The following is a 16,865-nucleotide window of genomic DNA, read 5'->3' as shown; positions in this document are numbered from 1 at the left end:
TTGTACACAGTAGGCCAACAGTATGAGTTGCAGAGGTGGCTCTGGAAACAAAAGTTTGCGTTCTAATCCCAGTTCTGCCATTAATTAGCTGTTTATTTTTAGGAAAAATACTTAAATTTCAAGTATCACTTTTTTTTTAGGAGATAGATATGATACTAGCATGCATTTCACTGAGCTATTGTAAAGATTATGTATTATAATACATAAAAAAGTACTTAGTATAGTGTTTGGATTATAGTAAGTGTTGCACAAATATTAGTTATATAATTTGTTGGCAGAATTTTTTTATTATTTGTTTTTTGTGTCATCATTTTTAAATTATTTTTTGATTGACACATAATAGACATTTATGGAGTACAATGTGATGTTTTGATACACGTATCTATCCATAGTGTAATGATGAAATCAAGGTGATTAGCATATTTATTACCTTAAATCTTTATCATTTTTTATGGTGAGTACATTCAAAATCCTCTTTTCTAGCTATTTTGAGATACACAATCTGTTATTATTATGGTATTTACCCTACTATGCAAAAGAACATTAGACCTTTTTCCCCCTGTTACTTTATCTGTTGATCAAATTTCCCCATCCATTCTGCCCCTACTGTCCCCAAACTCTGTTAATCACTATTCTATTCTCAACTTCTATGGGATCAACTTTTTAGAACCCTTATATAAGTAAGACTATGCAGTATTTGTCTTTCTGAACAGTTTGTTGTTGTTGTTGTTGAAAAAGGGTCTTGCTGTGTTGCACAGGCTGGTCTTGAACTTGTGATCCTCCTGCCTTTGCCTTCTTAGTAGCTAGGATTATAGGCACGTGCCACTGTGCCCAGCTTGAACAGATTTTTAAAAAATTAAATTAAATAAATTTTTATTGATACTTAAAAACATAAAAATTGAACATATTGATGGGTACCATTTGATGTCTCATGAACAAAAATTTTTAGAAGGAATTATCTTTAACTTTTTGGAATGGTAAATAATAAAAAATAAAGGTGTCATAATTTTTTTGGATGAAATTGAAATCTCAGTATTTTCAGGTTCTTTTAAATAATTTTTGTATTTAATCTATTAGTCTCAACCTAGTTTCAGCTTTTATAACAACCAGCTCTGGGATACTAGAAGTGTCTTTATGGCTTGCCTCTAACACTGTCCCTAACACTGAAAGACAGGGGTCTTTAGTCTCCAAGAGATTCTAAGATGAATTGAGCAGGTGACTGATAGAGAAAGTATCTTGAATATGGTTTTTGAGACCTCTACTCCAATTTCTCCCTCACCATTATCTTTCCTAACAGGGACCAGGCCAGATAGCTCACATGGATAAATTCACTTCTGCAAACAATAATGGCTCACTTATGGTATTGAGTTACTCACTTAAAGAACAGCACAGGTATTTACTCTTCAACAAGTTAAAAAATTGTTTTTATTTATATATGTACCTTTACCTAACTCCTCAAACTCCTTTCAAACTAATGTTATGTTTCCTTGGATTTTGCTCATTTTGAGCATGTGAGTTGGAATAAATGTTAAAGGGCAAAGATTTTGTTTCATTTGGCTTTGTATTCCTAGTGTATGTATACAACAGATAGTTGCTGATTAAAACTAGATAATACTACATGTTGCATTGAAAAAATTACAGAGTTTGGTTGTACTAGATGGCTTATTTTTAATAAAGAGATTGAAATAAAAATTATCTGAACTTCAAAAGTTTGAGTTAGAAATATATTTTCTGAGAAAATCTTTAGTATCAGAGTCAGATAGATTGGAGTATCATCTCTTTCTATCTTTTTTTGGTATTCAGTTTTGTTAATTATCAGTGAGGACCTAATTTTGCACTATTAATAAAATTCTACATTTATTTTCTTGTTTTTATGTCTTTAACATCTGTCATATTTCTTTCTGACATCCTGTCTAAATGAGAATTCATTCTGTGTTTTTAAAAATACTGCATGTGAAAGCACAGCTTTGTAACTCCTATTTTTTTACGTCAATAGCAGTGAATATTCTCTTAAATTTCACTGATATGATATACTTGATAATGAGAAATTAGAATTATGAAAGTACATACATGATATGGGAAGCGATCAAGCATCAGAATTTGTTGATTGATTTTTCTTGTCTAGTAACAGGCATTTGAAAAAGTCAATGTTGACAGGAATGGAAAATCTGCATGTGGGTTCTCAGGATAGTTGTTCATTTTTTTCTCCATAGTCAAATGTCTGTTTTCTTAAGCAATAAATTTAGCTTCTGAGAAAAATTAGTTTTAGTTTTGTATTTCTCTTTGTTTAACTTTCAGCTCATCATGGAAGGCTTTCTTAGTCCTACCATTCTGCTCCTGGACCTGGCCATGTCAATCCCAGTGCCAGGTGCTGGCCGACAGCTCAAGGGGGCCCAGCATTGAAGGACATGCCAGGTGGACCCTAAACCTTGGAATGCCAGTTCCTACTTTTGCCCAAAGCCAATCAACTGGATGAAGAGTGACTTTTCTCTCTGTTACAATAGTGTTTCATTGGAAATACATGCATCCTTAAGCTGCAGAATTTTGTTTAATATAGCTGTTCTATGAAGATCTGTCAGCACTCAATTTTTTTTTCAACACTCAGTATTTTTCCCCCAAAGATCTACTAACATTGAGATAAATGACCCAGTAATATGAAATGATTTTGCTAATGACAATTGAAGATATCAGAAGAACCACACTGAAAACTTTGAGAGTAATTCAATTCTGATATAGGATTTAATATCTGATACGATATCATAGGTAAATATTCTTAAGCCAGTCAGTTCATGCTGTGGAACTGTTTTATAACAACAAAGTCTATCTTTTGTCTTTGGTAACAAATCTTTGACTAGAGGTCAATAAAGTTCAGAAATGGTTCTAGAGACTCAAGTTCAAATTGGGATTATACCTAGGAGATAACTATGGAAGCCCTGTAAGATCTGGCTTCAGCTGTTCATTCTGAACAAGGCAGCCTCCATAGGTGCAGATATACTCGGACCATGATAAATTAGGTTCAGGGATCCTGTTCAGCTTAAGACAATCAGTTTGGAACAAACTGAATTCCTTGACTATCTTTGTAAATCAATTTAATCTCCCTTGGGGTATATATTGGACCTATTTCAAACTAATGTTCTTTGGATGTGGTCTCCATCCCTGAGACTGGCCTTGAATGAAGGCTGTCTCCAAGGGTAAGATTCAGCCTCATTCCCTGGGCCCAAGGCTATTGATCATACTGTGTCTGGCTCCACACTGGGCTCACTTACCTGATACAGGTTGGCAAGATGGTGGTTAGTTTTGATCAAAAATGGCTGGTTCACCCCTGGGTGGTCAACATCATGTGCTGCTGCAGCAAGTAGTCCAAGCATGATGTCCAGAGGTGTGAGGAAGCTGGCCAACTGTTAAAAAGTCAAATTTGGAGACTGACTATTATGCTTGCACAAATAGGGTGGCATTGTTTTTGGATAAATCAAACAGAATGAATCAGTCTTATCAGCCAGATCTTTATCCTGTGAGGTATTTAATGAGATGACATGCACCTGAAATTGCAGGGAAAAAAAGGGCTACGTGGACAATAATTGAGGAAGCTCAAATTGTGCAGAGCATTCAGGTATTCTCTTTTTGCTTCTACCACTGTGTTTTGTTTTGCTTCTGTAATGGCTTGGCTTATTGGCAGCATTGCTACCTGGTGGGCAGGGAGGAGGCAAGGAAGAGACTAAAATGAGCCTTGCTCCTAGAGAAAGCAGTAAATGAAGGAAATAGTTGAAGACAAGATGATGGACACCCTAAAAGAATCATTTGTATATTTCAAGTAATATATCTTTACCATTTGTTTGAAAGAAATTGGCTGAATTGCCAAATTTGCATGCTTCTTATTTGTGCAACACAGAGGGGAGGGATATGTGAGAGTCTTTAGTTTTTTTGTTTAGCTAGAAAAATAAGAAGGAGAATGGGAATCCAGTACTTAAAAAAATGCAACTGTATGATTTATTACAACTTTTAAATTTCTTACAGATTAAAAAGTGAAATCATTAATGTCTTTGGGATATTTTACAGGTGTGAGGCATTTACCCAGCTTTATCCCAAGAATGCTTATTTGGTATCTGCATATTTAGTGGTTGACGTTAAAGCACATGTATATTTAGTGGCTTGTTGAAAGTGATTGAACTAAACCGTTAGACTGAAATATCATTTTCCAAAAACATCAAGAAAGTTCATCTTATACATTTTATCAAAAAACTAAATTTTACATAGTGATGCATTATCTAGATTTTTGGTAATGAACATTATTATAATGCTTTCAATTTTTAACTTTTCATTGGTTTATTGCATCACAGCATGCTTGCTGAGAGGTCTTTGGTGTTCACAGGTTTTCTTGGGCCCTGAATTCAGGATATCTAGTTGGCTCATTAACAAATGAAAGGAAACTTCAGAAAATTTAATTCCTTTTCATGAATATTAAAAGATTTCAAAGTTGATACCTTGACTTCATTGTATTCATATTGTGAATGACTCCTAACCTAGCTGTTCAGAAATGCTGGGTAATTTAGAGTTTGGGTAGTTTATTTGGCATTCCAGATGGCTGAAGGGGCAGCTGGGACTTGCTTTACCTTTGGCTCTTTCAGGTAGCAGTGCATGGCCTGGGTGACATCAGCTGCATGAACAGCATTGTGATACGGGTTTTGGCCGTGGTAATCCTCTTGAACCATGACTAGGAGGTAAACAGATAACTCAGTCAGCTAAAATCAAAACAAGAATGGCTTCCTCCATCAGAATTATTAAAGGTGCTTTTTGCTTAAAAATATCAGTGCCTCCAAAATGTGTAGTGTGGGGATCCTTTGAAAATGAACGTGGTTTGCAAGCCTGGCAGTTCTACTGAGTTGTTTATAGTGTAGAGGAGGGGGGAAATAGGATTTGCGAGGCCCTTGGGATTTCTCACCTCCTTCATAAATCACCCCTTTCTGGCATTCATGAAGGCTCTCATTCATAGGAAAAATAAATATGTAGGAAAAGGACAACTTTCTTTCACACCATAGTTTATTTAAGTTTGCTGCCCTTTATGAATAATATGCCATAAATGGAGCTTCCTTTCAGAGCCCTGGTAGCATTGGACTTCCTAATATCTAACAATTGTGTTACCGCTTGAATAACAAATACAGACCAAGCAAATTGGGGGCTTCTTCATGTAGAAATTCAAAGTACTGCATTGATTCAATACCTCCTTGGAGATATTTCTCCCTTATTCAAGGAAGCTATCCTCTTCCATGCCCTCCAATCTAATGCCAGGCTTAGAATGCTCTGGAACCAAATCAAATAATAGACAAGGCAATTTTAATTTGTTGTTACAGAAGCCATTAGTCTGCTGCATCTGATAACCAAAGTGATTCTTAAGATGAAATGCAGTCAGAATGTATATACTTTCCAGATTTGCAAAGCATTCTGGTATTAATTTCTGGTATTAATTCTGTGCATTCTGGTATTAATTTGGTTGTCAAAACTTTTATTTATTTATTTATTTTTGTACATGTTCTGGGCACATAAATATATCTAAAGAATCTGTATCTCCCTTTTTAGATAGATTAAAATTATTTGGCTCCATTCATGCCCACTACTTTGCTCAATCAATTTAAAATACAACCAGTCAGAGGTTATTTATATTTCTGGAAAGGAGCTATTTTGTGGCTTATTTCAAATATTTCTGTTATACCTCATATACCTTTTATTCATCGGGGTTGTTTATAATCATATTTAAACCATGGTGCCATCACTTATTATCTATAGAGGGCACATTACTTGACCACAATTTCCTCCTCTATAGAATGGGGATAATAATAGCTCTGAGCTCAAGGTGTTGCTGTAAGAGTCAATGTGTTAATACAGCAGGTCCTTGGAAGAGGTCTCAGAAGATGGAAGCACCTTGGAAGGCTGGCTGTTGAGGCTGCCATTATTTTACTCTAGATGGCATTTAGTCAGCTTCCAAACTCAACATGCAACCATGTGACAAGTCAAAGCCAGAAACACATGAAGTGTGTTTCAGAGGAAAGCCATCTGTGATTAGAAATCTGCCCTGGATAATTCACTGACCGATAAATAAGAATATGTACAAAGTGAGGCTGCTTTTTGGTAAAGGTGGTGGCAGGGTTGAGTGGACGTATGAAGGGCTTTCAAGTTGGATGGACTTAGAAGTCAACTGATCTTCCACTTTCTAGCCATTGGCCTTGGGAAAGAAATAAATCTCACTGTACATCTTCTTAACCATGAACCAAATAGGGTCAGTAATGAAAAATAATTTCTAACTATTGCATTTGTTCAAATGGCTAGAGGCAATTACCTAACAATTAATTACCTAACAAATAATTACCCATAGTGGGCGCTACATAAATAGTCATAATTTTTTTAAAGCCTTTTTAAAATTGTCAGCAACTCATCTTCTGATTAGAATTTTTTGTGGTATACACGACAGGGGTTTTGATAACACATGAGCAGATTAAAATCATCTTTGACAGCTATATGTTTTTCATGGTTTTCTTTGCAGATTCTTAATCTCTAGTAAATGTAACTAACGAGGTAAACAATTTCTCAATGACTTGAGATGGGTAAACTATATTTAAAATAAAGATTATTTAAGATAAATTTGAGGCCTTTATTCACAGTGTTGTGGTTCTTACCACTTTATATTACAGTATTATGCACTGTCATTATTCATGGGAATGGGAGGTAGGAATGTGGAAAGAATAGACTTACCTAAAAACCTGTGTAAAGTCACCATGTCCAACTTGAAATGGTGAATGAGTCCATGGGTGTTGAAGAGGTGGCACAGCAGTGTTACCAGGCTGTTTCCTAGAGAACAGTCACCTGCTTTTAACTTATTTTTATCACTACTACATGCCAAAATTGATCCTAAGATCCAAGGTCTATATAATCATGTTTCTTTGTTAGAATCATTTTGCCCCTTTGGATTTGAAATTATTCAAGTATATTAGATATTATCACTGTGATTTGGTCCTAGGTTTTCTCTTATTATACAAATAAAATTTAGCTCAGACCTTCCCCCCTTATACCAAAGACAATGAAAATATTAAAAGAAGGACTATGCCTAATGAAGTGTGGGGTACATACACATGTGTGTGTATCTTTTTAAAAACACAGTTGGTGGCCACTTGAAGTGTGCCTGAAGTCACTTCTAATTGATGCTTACATTCACAGAGGAATCTAAACCATCAAAATGCTTAGCAGTCACAGCTTATTCTTCCTACGGAACATCACCCCAGAGGGATTTGGCTATATTTTAGAACTCAAGCCAGCATAGATGCAAAATTGAACCTATAATAACATAAACATTCAAGAAATACTGCTTAATAATAATGATTTTGAACTTTAAAAGCATTAGTTTATTTAAGAATTTGAAATGGACGAAGAAGATGCCTGCTTATCTTAAATGGAAAATTAGGTGTTGCCTAAGCCCCTCTTCCAGGGTACCCCATTCAATGGGTCTCTGCAAATTTTATTGTCTTTCAGTTATTTCAAAACTCTCACGTTAGAGATAATTGATAGCATTGCAACTGTTTCTTGTTCATAAATTTACAAATGAAATTAGTCCTGTCAAAACTGATTTTCTCCTCCCAAACTCCCCCACGCCAGTTATTTGTAAATTATTTTCAGCATTTCTCATTACATTTATGTCTGTAGTTCTCTGAAATCAATCTCTCTCTCCCTCTCCCTCTCCCTCTCCCCCTCCCTCCCTCCCTCCCCCCGCCCCCCCCCCCTCTCGATGGGGGTCTCTCTATGTTGCTCACACTGATGGGGGGAGGATTCTCTATGTTGTGTCCAGGCTGGTCTCAAACACCTAGGCTCAAAGGATCCTGCCTCAGCCTCCCAAGTATCTGGGACTACAGGTGTGCATCATCGTGCCCAGCTGAAGTCTCCTTTTGAATTAGTTGTAACATCTTACTGGATCTCTTAATTAGTTGAGTAAAATAAAACCTTTGACGTGCATTCATTTTCTATTTCTATGGCAGTCTTGATTATATTCTTTTAAACAAATTCCATTTTAAAAAGTTCCTTTTATTCACAGTTAATTTAATTTTCTAGTATCCATTTTCAGTTGATTTGAGCAAAGTGACAATGCTAGATTGTAGGAAGCATCCCTATACGGTCTATTCCCTTTCCACAATGCAAGGGTCTGTTTCATGACCTTAGGCTACATCTCTCTTGGTTACACAGTGTTTTCTAAATAATAAAATACTGAGAAAACTATCTGCAATGACTTCAAGCCCAAGTTTGGTAGATGATAGGACATAGCAACATCAGCATTAACTGTGATGATTTTCACTGCCTCCCTAAACTTATCATCATTTTTTTTTTAAATGGGCAGTTGAAAACACAATAGGATTTTAAGGAAGACCTTTAAAGACACAAATATTTAAGAAATGAAACCATTGGGAATGTTTACTTTCTCTTTAGATGCAGCCTTAACATCTACATTTTCTACTTAGCCACTGTTTTCTTGGGAGGACACCAACATGTTTGGACAACACCTGCAATGCGACAGATTCTGCTTACCTAGAAACACTGCAAGGGCCTCTCCCTAGGAGGTTCAGCACTGATGAGAGGTGCCTTTGTGCTTCCAGTTTTCATCAACTAACAATGAACTTCCTACTTCTGGATGTGGCCAAAGTGTTCCGCAAGGAAAGAATCTAATCTGTGGTTTCCTAATTCCTTTGGGATCATCAAGGTCAGAAGGAAACTGTCCTAAGATTCTAGGCTAAATTCAGTCCTTATTCTTCAACTGAATTAATTTTCCCATGCCCTGATGTTTCTGGAGTGGCTGTAGATTTATGAAAGTGAGGAAAGAAGGGAAAAAGAATAACAGTGTTTAAAAATAAAATTTGTTTCTCATGAAATGAATCCCACTTTATGGTGTGTATTTTAGTGAGAATTCTTTTGGGTAGCTTACCATTTGTCAAGCGATCAAACAAGAAAATGTCAAAGTCCCACATTCCCACTTTGGAGAGCATATGCTGAAAAGGCAAACAGAAAATAGCACCAAATGAATCACATCGAGACTCAAACATTTACTTCGAAACACAGTGAATTAAACAACTAAAAAGTTAGAAATAGCACATTACTCTCTATGTGCAACTGGCTTGGAGTAAATCAAATCTCACTTTACCCACTAATGACAACTCAAGGGACAAGCTGTGGAGTTAAAAACCACCTGGTTCAATGATAGCCATGTCTCTTTCTGGCTGTGGGTTGTGGGTCACATTTACTTAACTTCTCTGTGTCTCCCTTTCTGCATTTGAAAAATGTGGCAGATAATTCTCTTTCAGAGGGTTGTCATGAGGCTCAAGTACAGTCACACTGTGCTTGGAACACTGCTCATTCATAACGAATACCTGTGTTTGCGTGTAAAACTGAAGTTCAGCGAATTGTCTACATCACAAACACTATGAATTGAAGGTAAGAGGTTTACAACACAGTTTTTAAAAATGAAAGTATTTGCTGAGCACATTATTTCGCTCAATGTGGACTGAATGTGAAATTAACCATTGTGCAGGAAAGTTTGGGTAATTGAATGTATTGCATAATTTAAAGGCCTATTTCAATGCAGACTTATTCTATTTTTCTTTTTAAAAATAACACATGCTTGAAATTTCATGGTGATACAAAAACTGTTGATTCTGTCCTTAGTATAGTTCTGAAACTATACTCACCTCTCTTCACAGACCCCTGACTCATGTAAGGATCAACTCCCTGTCCTTTACCTGCCCCTGAATGGCTTCTCCAGTGTCCCACTGCAAAATCCAAATACCTCACAAAGCCACTAACACCTTTATGATGTATCATAAAATTGAAGGGATTTTTGAAGTCTAGATTGAGTGAACTTTATAAAAAAATCACATGATACCATAGGCAGACCTAGCACTTGACCTCTGATACCTGAATTTCTGGTTTACTATTCTTTCTACATCTCAGTGTCACCCTTTTTGAGATGTGGCTGTTCCTAGAATGGAATTCCCCAAGAGTACTCTGTCACTGATGCTCCAGTGCTGGGGTGCTTTGTCTAGCTTTCTCTTCAACCAACCAACTATCCAACCATTAACCAACCAAATAATTAACAACGAACTGACCCACAGACAAACACATACATACATACAGGTGTTCACTCAATTTCAGTCCATTTTTTTTTCTTTGTAGACCTAATATTGAGAATGGTGTTTCTGGTATTACTTGCTGCTCATTTTTCAATAATATATGTTAATCATTATTAATTCTTTCTTTTTTCTTTTTTTTTTTTTTTTGGTACTGGGGATTGAACCCAGGGGTGCTTCACCACTGAGTGACATTGTCAGCCCTTTTAAATATTTTATTTGCAAACAGGATCTCTTTGAGTTACTTAGGTCCTAAGTTGCTTAGGGTCTCTCTGAGTTGCTGAAGTTGGCTTTGAACTCATGATCGTCCCACCCCAGTCTCCAGAGCTGCTGGGATTACAGGCATGTGCCATCATGCTGGGCTAATAATATAGATTTCGTAAGAGTATATAGCTAATATAATAGAGCAAGTAAGGTATTTAAATTCCTTTGGCAATTTAGGCTTATTTTTGTTTCTGGATTGTCATTAGTTTTTACCTCAGTCAGATCAATGTAGAGCAAAAATAGTTAGTTATTAAAAATTATTTGAATGAACTAAAAACAATACAAGGGATAATGCACCAAGTTAATACCCTAATGTGGAATTGAGAGTGGTTAATTATTGAGATATTTTCAGTGTCATTATTACAAGAGATAATTAAATGGATTAGAAAATTTAGTAATTCCCTCATTAGTAATCTAGCAGTCCAAAATTCTACTTAGTGTTGTGTGAATATTTTTTTTTGCACATTTATAAGAATGAAAATAGCTAATGTGTCAAGCATGAGAATACTAAGCATATAAACATGTTTTACCTCGGGGCTAGGGGTGCAGCTCAGAGGTGAGGTATGTACTTAGCTCACATGAACACCACTAGAAAACAGCATGTTTTAACCCGCGATGCTGGCATTACTCCTAAGAGTTGAGGGTTCCTATTACTTTCATTTTATAATTGATGGGAAAGTCCAGATGTGTTGAGTAACTAACCTAGAGTCACAGAGCTCCTCTGAAGCAGAGGAGGACTTTCTCACCCCCAGGTACTATTAGCTGAGACAGAGGCTGTTGGCTCTGACCCACTGCAGGTAGTCAGAGGGGTAACCAGCTTACCCGTGCTTGTCCAAGGTAGTCTTCATCCAGCAGGTGGAGGGGGGCTTGTGGTATGATTCCACGAAGCAGCCTCGATGCATGGAAGTATCTTTGGAAACTTAACAGTCGTTTCACCTTTTTCTTGGTGCCAATTTCCCCTGAGTGTGTTGTATCTATGGAATCAAATGCAGAAGTTCATATATTTAAAAAAGAGCCTATTTTCTCCATTATGTAAAAATATAATGTACAAAAAATACTCAATACTTTGAGGGCTAAATTGAATTAAATATGATCTATTTAACTCTACATTTGAAATTCTAGATCATAAATAATATTTTATATGTATGGCATTTATTAAAATGTCAAGATGTTTCTGAATGTACTTTTGGAAAACATGAAATTCATGAATTAAAGACGTTTTTTGTTGTTGTTGATGCTGGTATGTTTAGTAAGTGAAATTCACATACTTCTGCATACATTTGAAATGGGAAGTTTTGCTTTTTCTTCCTGCTACATTGGAACTGAGGCTCAAAAATATAGATCAAGTTCTCACCCTATTCTCTCTCCAGTCTGATGAACCCCTTCACTTAAATTAGAAGAGCCATGAGAAAAATGTTTCTTAATGTCCCTGGAATATCTTTAGCACAGAAATCAATAATCTCAGAGCTAAAGTGATCTAAATGCCCCTTCAAGAAGCAAAGAGGATGCTTGCTTTTCTAATGGAGTGTATCCTCTTCTATTGGTCACTATAAATATCTGGCAGTAGAGATATTTTAATACTCTTGTCATGTGTACCTCTCCAAACTTGACTGTCAACATCATGACGATCGTCCAGAAAGGTGCCAGGCATGTAATTTGAATATCTGTCAAGATAGTTCTTACCTCAGCGGAAATTCTGAGTCACTCTAAGGCCACCTAAGTGACATCTACTGCCAATTTTGGATGTAGAGTCAATTTAACACTCTTGTAGGAAAATGTACAGCTCATATATAAGCTGATTTTGGTTTGTGTCATACCTTCTCCCATCTCCTCTTTTGCTCTATGGAACTCAAAATTATAACAAATGCCAGAAACAGAGGAAACGATGGCACTCCCTAATGGCAGTGAATGACCAACATTGATTCATTATGTAGGTTGTATCATGCATGCAAATACATGATTCAGAGATGGCAAGACCTACTCTTCTCAGGAACTGCTACCTGAATGAAATTAATTTTTATTTTAAAATGAATCTAGAGACCAAGAAAAGAGGCAGATATGTACACAAAGAAGTAAGTAGAGTACCACTGAAGTTGTGTTTAGGCACACATCAGTATTAAAAATGGTAGACATGGGCTTCATTCTGCGGGTGGCTTTTCACTCATTTCCATGAGTTTATTAAATCAAAGTACAGAATAAAGTGGTTTGTTCTTTTATTTAAAAAATTGAGTGCCTGTGTTCAGTGTGGATGGAGAGGAGAGAAAAGGGGAGAGTGAGAGATGAAGTCTTAGATCAAAGGAGAGCATGAAGATGATATATTTTATTAGCCTTTCTGTGGAGCCATGGCAAAGTTTTATGCAGAAAAGTGGTAAGAACAGTCTTATGTTTAAACAGGCCATCCTGGCTTCTGTATTGAGGACTGAGTTAAGAAAAAGGTTTGATGCAGAAAGATCTATTACTTGACATAATACAGGAGAAATGGCCGCTTGGACAATGGTGGTAGCAGTGGAGAGAAATGGAGTTCCTTGGGAGCCCAGTGAGGAAATACAACAAGGATCCAGGTGTGATCCTAAGTATCTAATGATGCTAGTTCATCAGGTATGATGAGGACTGAGAGCTGACCATGAATTATATACTTAAAAAGAGCATGTTTTATTGCATGCCTACAAGCAACAACTCTCTGGTAACAATAAGCACATCTACACCCAGATTTTGTTTTTTAAATATGATTTCTCACTAAGAGCGATCAGACTGCATTGGTAAAGTGGCCTTTTTTAGGACTGGAACAGCAAATGGACAAGGTGAACTGTAACATCTTGTTATACCAGAAAAAAAGGGATACCTTAAAAATGCCGCAATTATTTAAAAATAACAGAGGAAACAAATTTTAAGAGGCTCCTCTGAGCAAATATGGGAATATTAGAGTCACAAAATAAATAAGGAAGAACATGTTATAAATCATTGACTGAAATAAGAACTAACAAGTCCATAGAGATAGTAAGCAAGAAAGTGAATAAATAAGAAGGGAAAGCTCTTTTTTGCAAAGAGTGCCAACTGAAAAGTGTAGAAGAAATAATAGAGCTGGAAAATTGCCATTTTGCAGACATTATAGTAATAACTGAATCAGGCCAGAATCCTTAATGGCTACTAAAGTTATTAAGGGAAATTTAAAAAGCAGTAGGATAATTACATAATATCAAAGCATCTCCCTGCAATGACTTATTAATTAGAGAGGAAAAAATAGTCACTTTATAGTGGACAAATGTAGAAGGGGCACCAATCTTTACAAAGTATTCAACAGTCACCAATAATAGGAGAAAGTGACATTATGCACTTCCTGATGTGAAACACTAAAGAAACATCAAGGATAGAGTGTTCCTGCCCCAAATGTACATCTAACCCCAATAAAGAGGAAACATCAGAAAAACCAGGTTGAAGAAACTCTACAAAACAATTGGTTTGTACTCTTATAAAAATGTCAATGTCATGAAACATAATGATAGTGTCAGGTATTATTTCAGAATAATGGATAACAGATTATTTCAGAATAATGGATAATAGTGTACTAAATGTGATGTGTGATCCTGAATTGGAGCCTGGATCAGAGAAAAATGTTCATGAAAGACATTTTAGGATAAGTTGTGAAGTTTAAATATAGACTTATGCAAGAGATAATAATACCATATTTATATATTTCTTAAATGTGATAACTGAATGACACAGATGAATGTCCTTATTCTTTGAGAACTACAGGTTAAAATATTTAGAGGTAAGGGGGCATGATGTATAAAACGAATTCTCAAGTGATTAAGGAAAAAAATTTATAGCAGTAGGAAAATATTGTAAAATATAATAATTGGTGCATATGGAAAAATAGTATGTGACTTGTTCCATTCTTGAAAATTTTCTACAAATTAAAAATTATGTTTAAAACAACATCAAGTACAGTCAACTACTATAAGGAGTTTTACTGAGCTGGAGAATAAGAAATGGGATGATAGTTTCATATAAAAGGAAATCCATTCTTTCAATAAATAAATGAAAACAATTATTCCTATGTTATATATATATATATACACACACACACATACACACATACACTTGGAAATGAACCCACAGGCACTCAACCACTGAGCCACATCCCCAGCCCTTTTAATTTTATTTAGAGACAGGGTCTCACTGAGTTGCCTAGAGCCTCACTAAATTGCTGAGGCTGGCTTTGAACTCTTGATCCTCCTGCCTCATCCTCCTGAGCACTGAGATTATAGGCATGTGCTACCACACCCAGCTCCAATATATTTTTTCTTGACAATTATTCAGAAGTGAAGTGAAATAGCCATTGGTAAAGATAATAACATGTTCTTTTCCTATTTGGGGGTCATGCATAAAACTAAATGAAAAAAAATCCTCAAGGTAACTCCCTAAAGGGGGAAAAAAAACATGAAATAATGCCAGAAAAACTATGGTCATTTAAATCAGTATTAATTTTTACTAATCACTCAACTGTCATTTGAGAAGCATTTTTGTGCTGTGTGAGATAATAAAAACAAAGAATAAGAAACTGAAAATGTAGCTGAGAGGAAAAAAAAATCCATAAAGAAAGTATCTGAAAGCAGATCACCATTCTGTATAACAGTACTAGGTACTACTCTTTTAAGTATTGAAATGTGTCATCAATCATTGTGTAAGTTCTGACATCTTTGTTTCTGAAAGGACTTTCTGTGCATAGCTAGCATATGTACTTTAGTAATTAGGAGTATGATCATATGCATTGCTGGATTAAAAATTTAAATTATTAGTTAAGTCTTACAGATGGCTCAGCTAAATTCAGCTCAGGAAAATCTATGGCATCTTAGTAATGTATCTAGTAGTGAAAGTGAGATTTATATGATAAAAAATCATTATTAGCCAGGCTCAGTGGCAAATGCCTGCAATCCCAGAAGCTTGGGAGGCTGAGGCAGGAGGATCGTGGGTTCAAAGCCAGCCTCAGCAAGAGCGAAGTACTAAGCAACTCAGTGAGACCCTGTCTCTAAATAAAATATAAAATAGGGCTGGGGATGTGGCTCAGTGGTTGAGTGCCCCTGAGTTCAATCCCCAGTACCAAAAAAAAAAAAAAAAAAAAAAAAAAAAAAAATCATTACTTAGAGGCATTCATCTTTGTTTGGATTTATTGTTTCATGGTCTCCAAATTCTCATTTGGAATAGTTACACAAAGGTGCTCTAGAATGTTCCATTGCCTCATCTATGTAAACATTGACCCTAACTGTGAAATTCATTTTCTGTCCACTTGTTCCTTTATGAATATTACAAATATGTATATATTAACACATTTTTGCACTACTCTGGTACTAATTTTAGGGTTATGAAGTTTGTATTGGCTCTGCCAGTATGGTAATTTTTAAAATTTACAAGTTGGAGTTGGCTTAAGTGCAAAATAGGTTCATAAAAATTTTTTGAGTACCTTCTCTATGGCATATTCTCTTTATAGGGGATAATAAATGTTAGTGCTAGGAGAAACTTTGAACCTAGTATAAATACCTGAGATTTTTTTTTAAAAAGCTATAAGTATGCCTATATGATGAGGTCCTTTCTGTCAATTGTGTACCTGATTCCTTGAATAAGATCAATATCAACTATTGCCAAAGTAGAGTAGCTAGTAATTAGTGCAGAAGTCTCTCAGGTGATACTAAAGACAAAGAAAGCTTTATGTTTAAGTGAAGAGGACTGGCCTCAAGTAAATATGGAACTCCAATTACATCAACTTAATATCAGCACTTTTGAACATTAACCCAACCAAAACTACTAAATAGTGTACTAACAAATGCCCTATTCTGCTAATTATTGTATTAATAATTATTGAAATTCTTTACTGGGCTAGTGGATATTCATAGCCTTTTAAAATTCTTTTCTTACATAATTTTTAATATGTCATCTTGTACCATTGAGTTATTGGTATTAATGACTATTACACTCAAGGTCAGAAACTATTTTAACAAACTGTAACTCCTGGTATCTAATGCATAATCATATAGACAATGGAAATGGTAAAAAGTTTGTTAGTATTTCCCTCTTCTAATATATGTATGGAGCTTTTGAGATCCTCTCTTCCAGATGAAGTAGGTAACAGGCTGTTGTAAACTATAGCAACACACTGTATGCATGTGTTGGAATATCATACTGTGTCCTATTAATAGGCACAATTATTACATGTTGATTAAAAAGTAAAATTAAATAAAAAATTATTGATTTAATTGAAACAAATTCAATTAGTTTATTGAAACATCACCATCAGGTGCCCCTTTTCAATAATAAGCCAATTTATAAAAGGCAAGAGGATAAAACTTTTTAAATTTTTTTTTAAAAAATTGTTCTCTTTAGTTGTATATAAGATGATAAAACTTACATGTTACTACTTTTTGAAATAATTTTCTTGGTGAGACCCAAAAT

The 16,865-nt window shown here is 35.4% G+C and overlaps 1 protein-coding gene across 2 annotated transcripts in view; it reads right to left on the bottom strand.

Moving 5' to 3' along the window:
* The window catches only part of Pde7b (phosphodiesterase 7B), a 324,523-nt gene that overhangs the window by 32,617 nt on the left and 275,041 nt on the right, over positions 1-16,865 (bottom strand). For both annotated transcript variants that reach the window (XM_046450024.2, XM_046450033.2), the window contains 5 exons: positions 11,241-11,392; positions 8,957-9,020; positions 6,745-6,840; positions 4,611-4,711; positions 3,267-3,398 (listed from right to left, as the gene is read on the bottom strand). In XM_046450024.2, coding sequence (XP_046305980.1) covers positions 3,267-3,398; positions 4,611-4,711; positions 6,745-6,840; positions 8,957-9,020; positions 11,241-11,392 — 545 coding nt within the window. The remainder of the gene's footprint in view (positions 1-3,266; positions 3,399-4,610; positions 4,712-6,744; positions 6,841-8,956; positions 9,021-11,240; positions 11,393-16,865) is intronic.

This window comes from Marmota monax, unplaced genomic scaffold (genome assembly GCF_021218885.2).
Source record: "Marmota monax isolate L192 unplaced genomic scaffold, Marmota_monax_Labrador192_F-V1.1 WCK01_AAM20220418_F8-fsc00030, whole genome shotgun sequence".
In the NCBI taxonomy this organism is placed as follows: domain Eukaryota; kingdom Metazoa; phylum Chordata; class Mammalia; order Rodentia; family Sciuridae; genus Marmota; species Marmota monax.
This window is presented reverse-complemented; position numbering and strand designations above follow the sequence as displayed.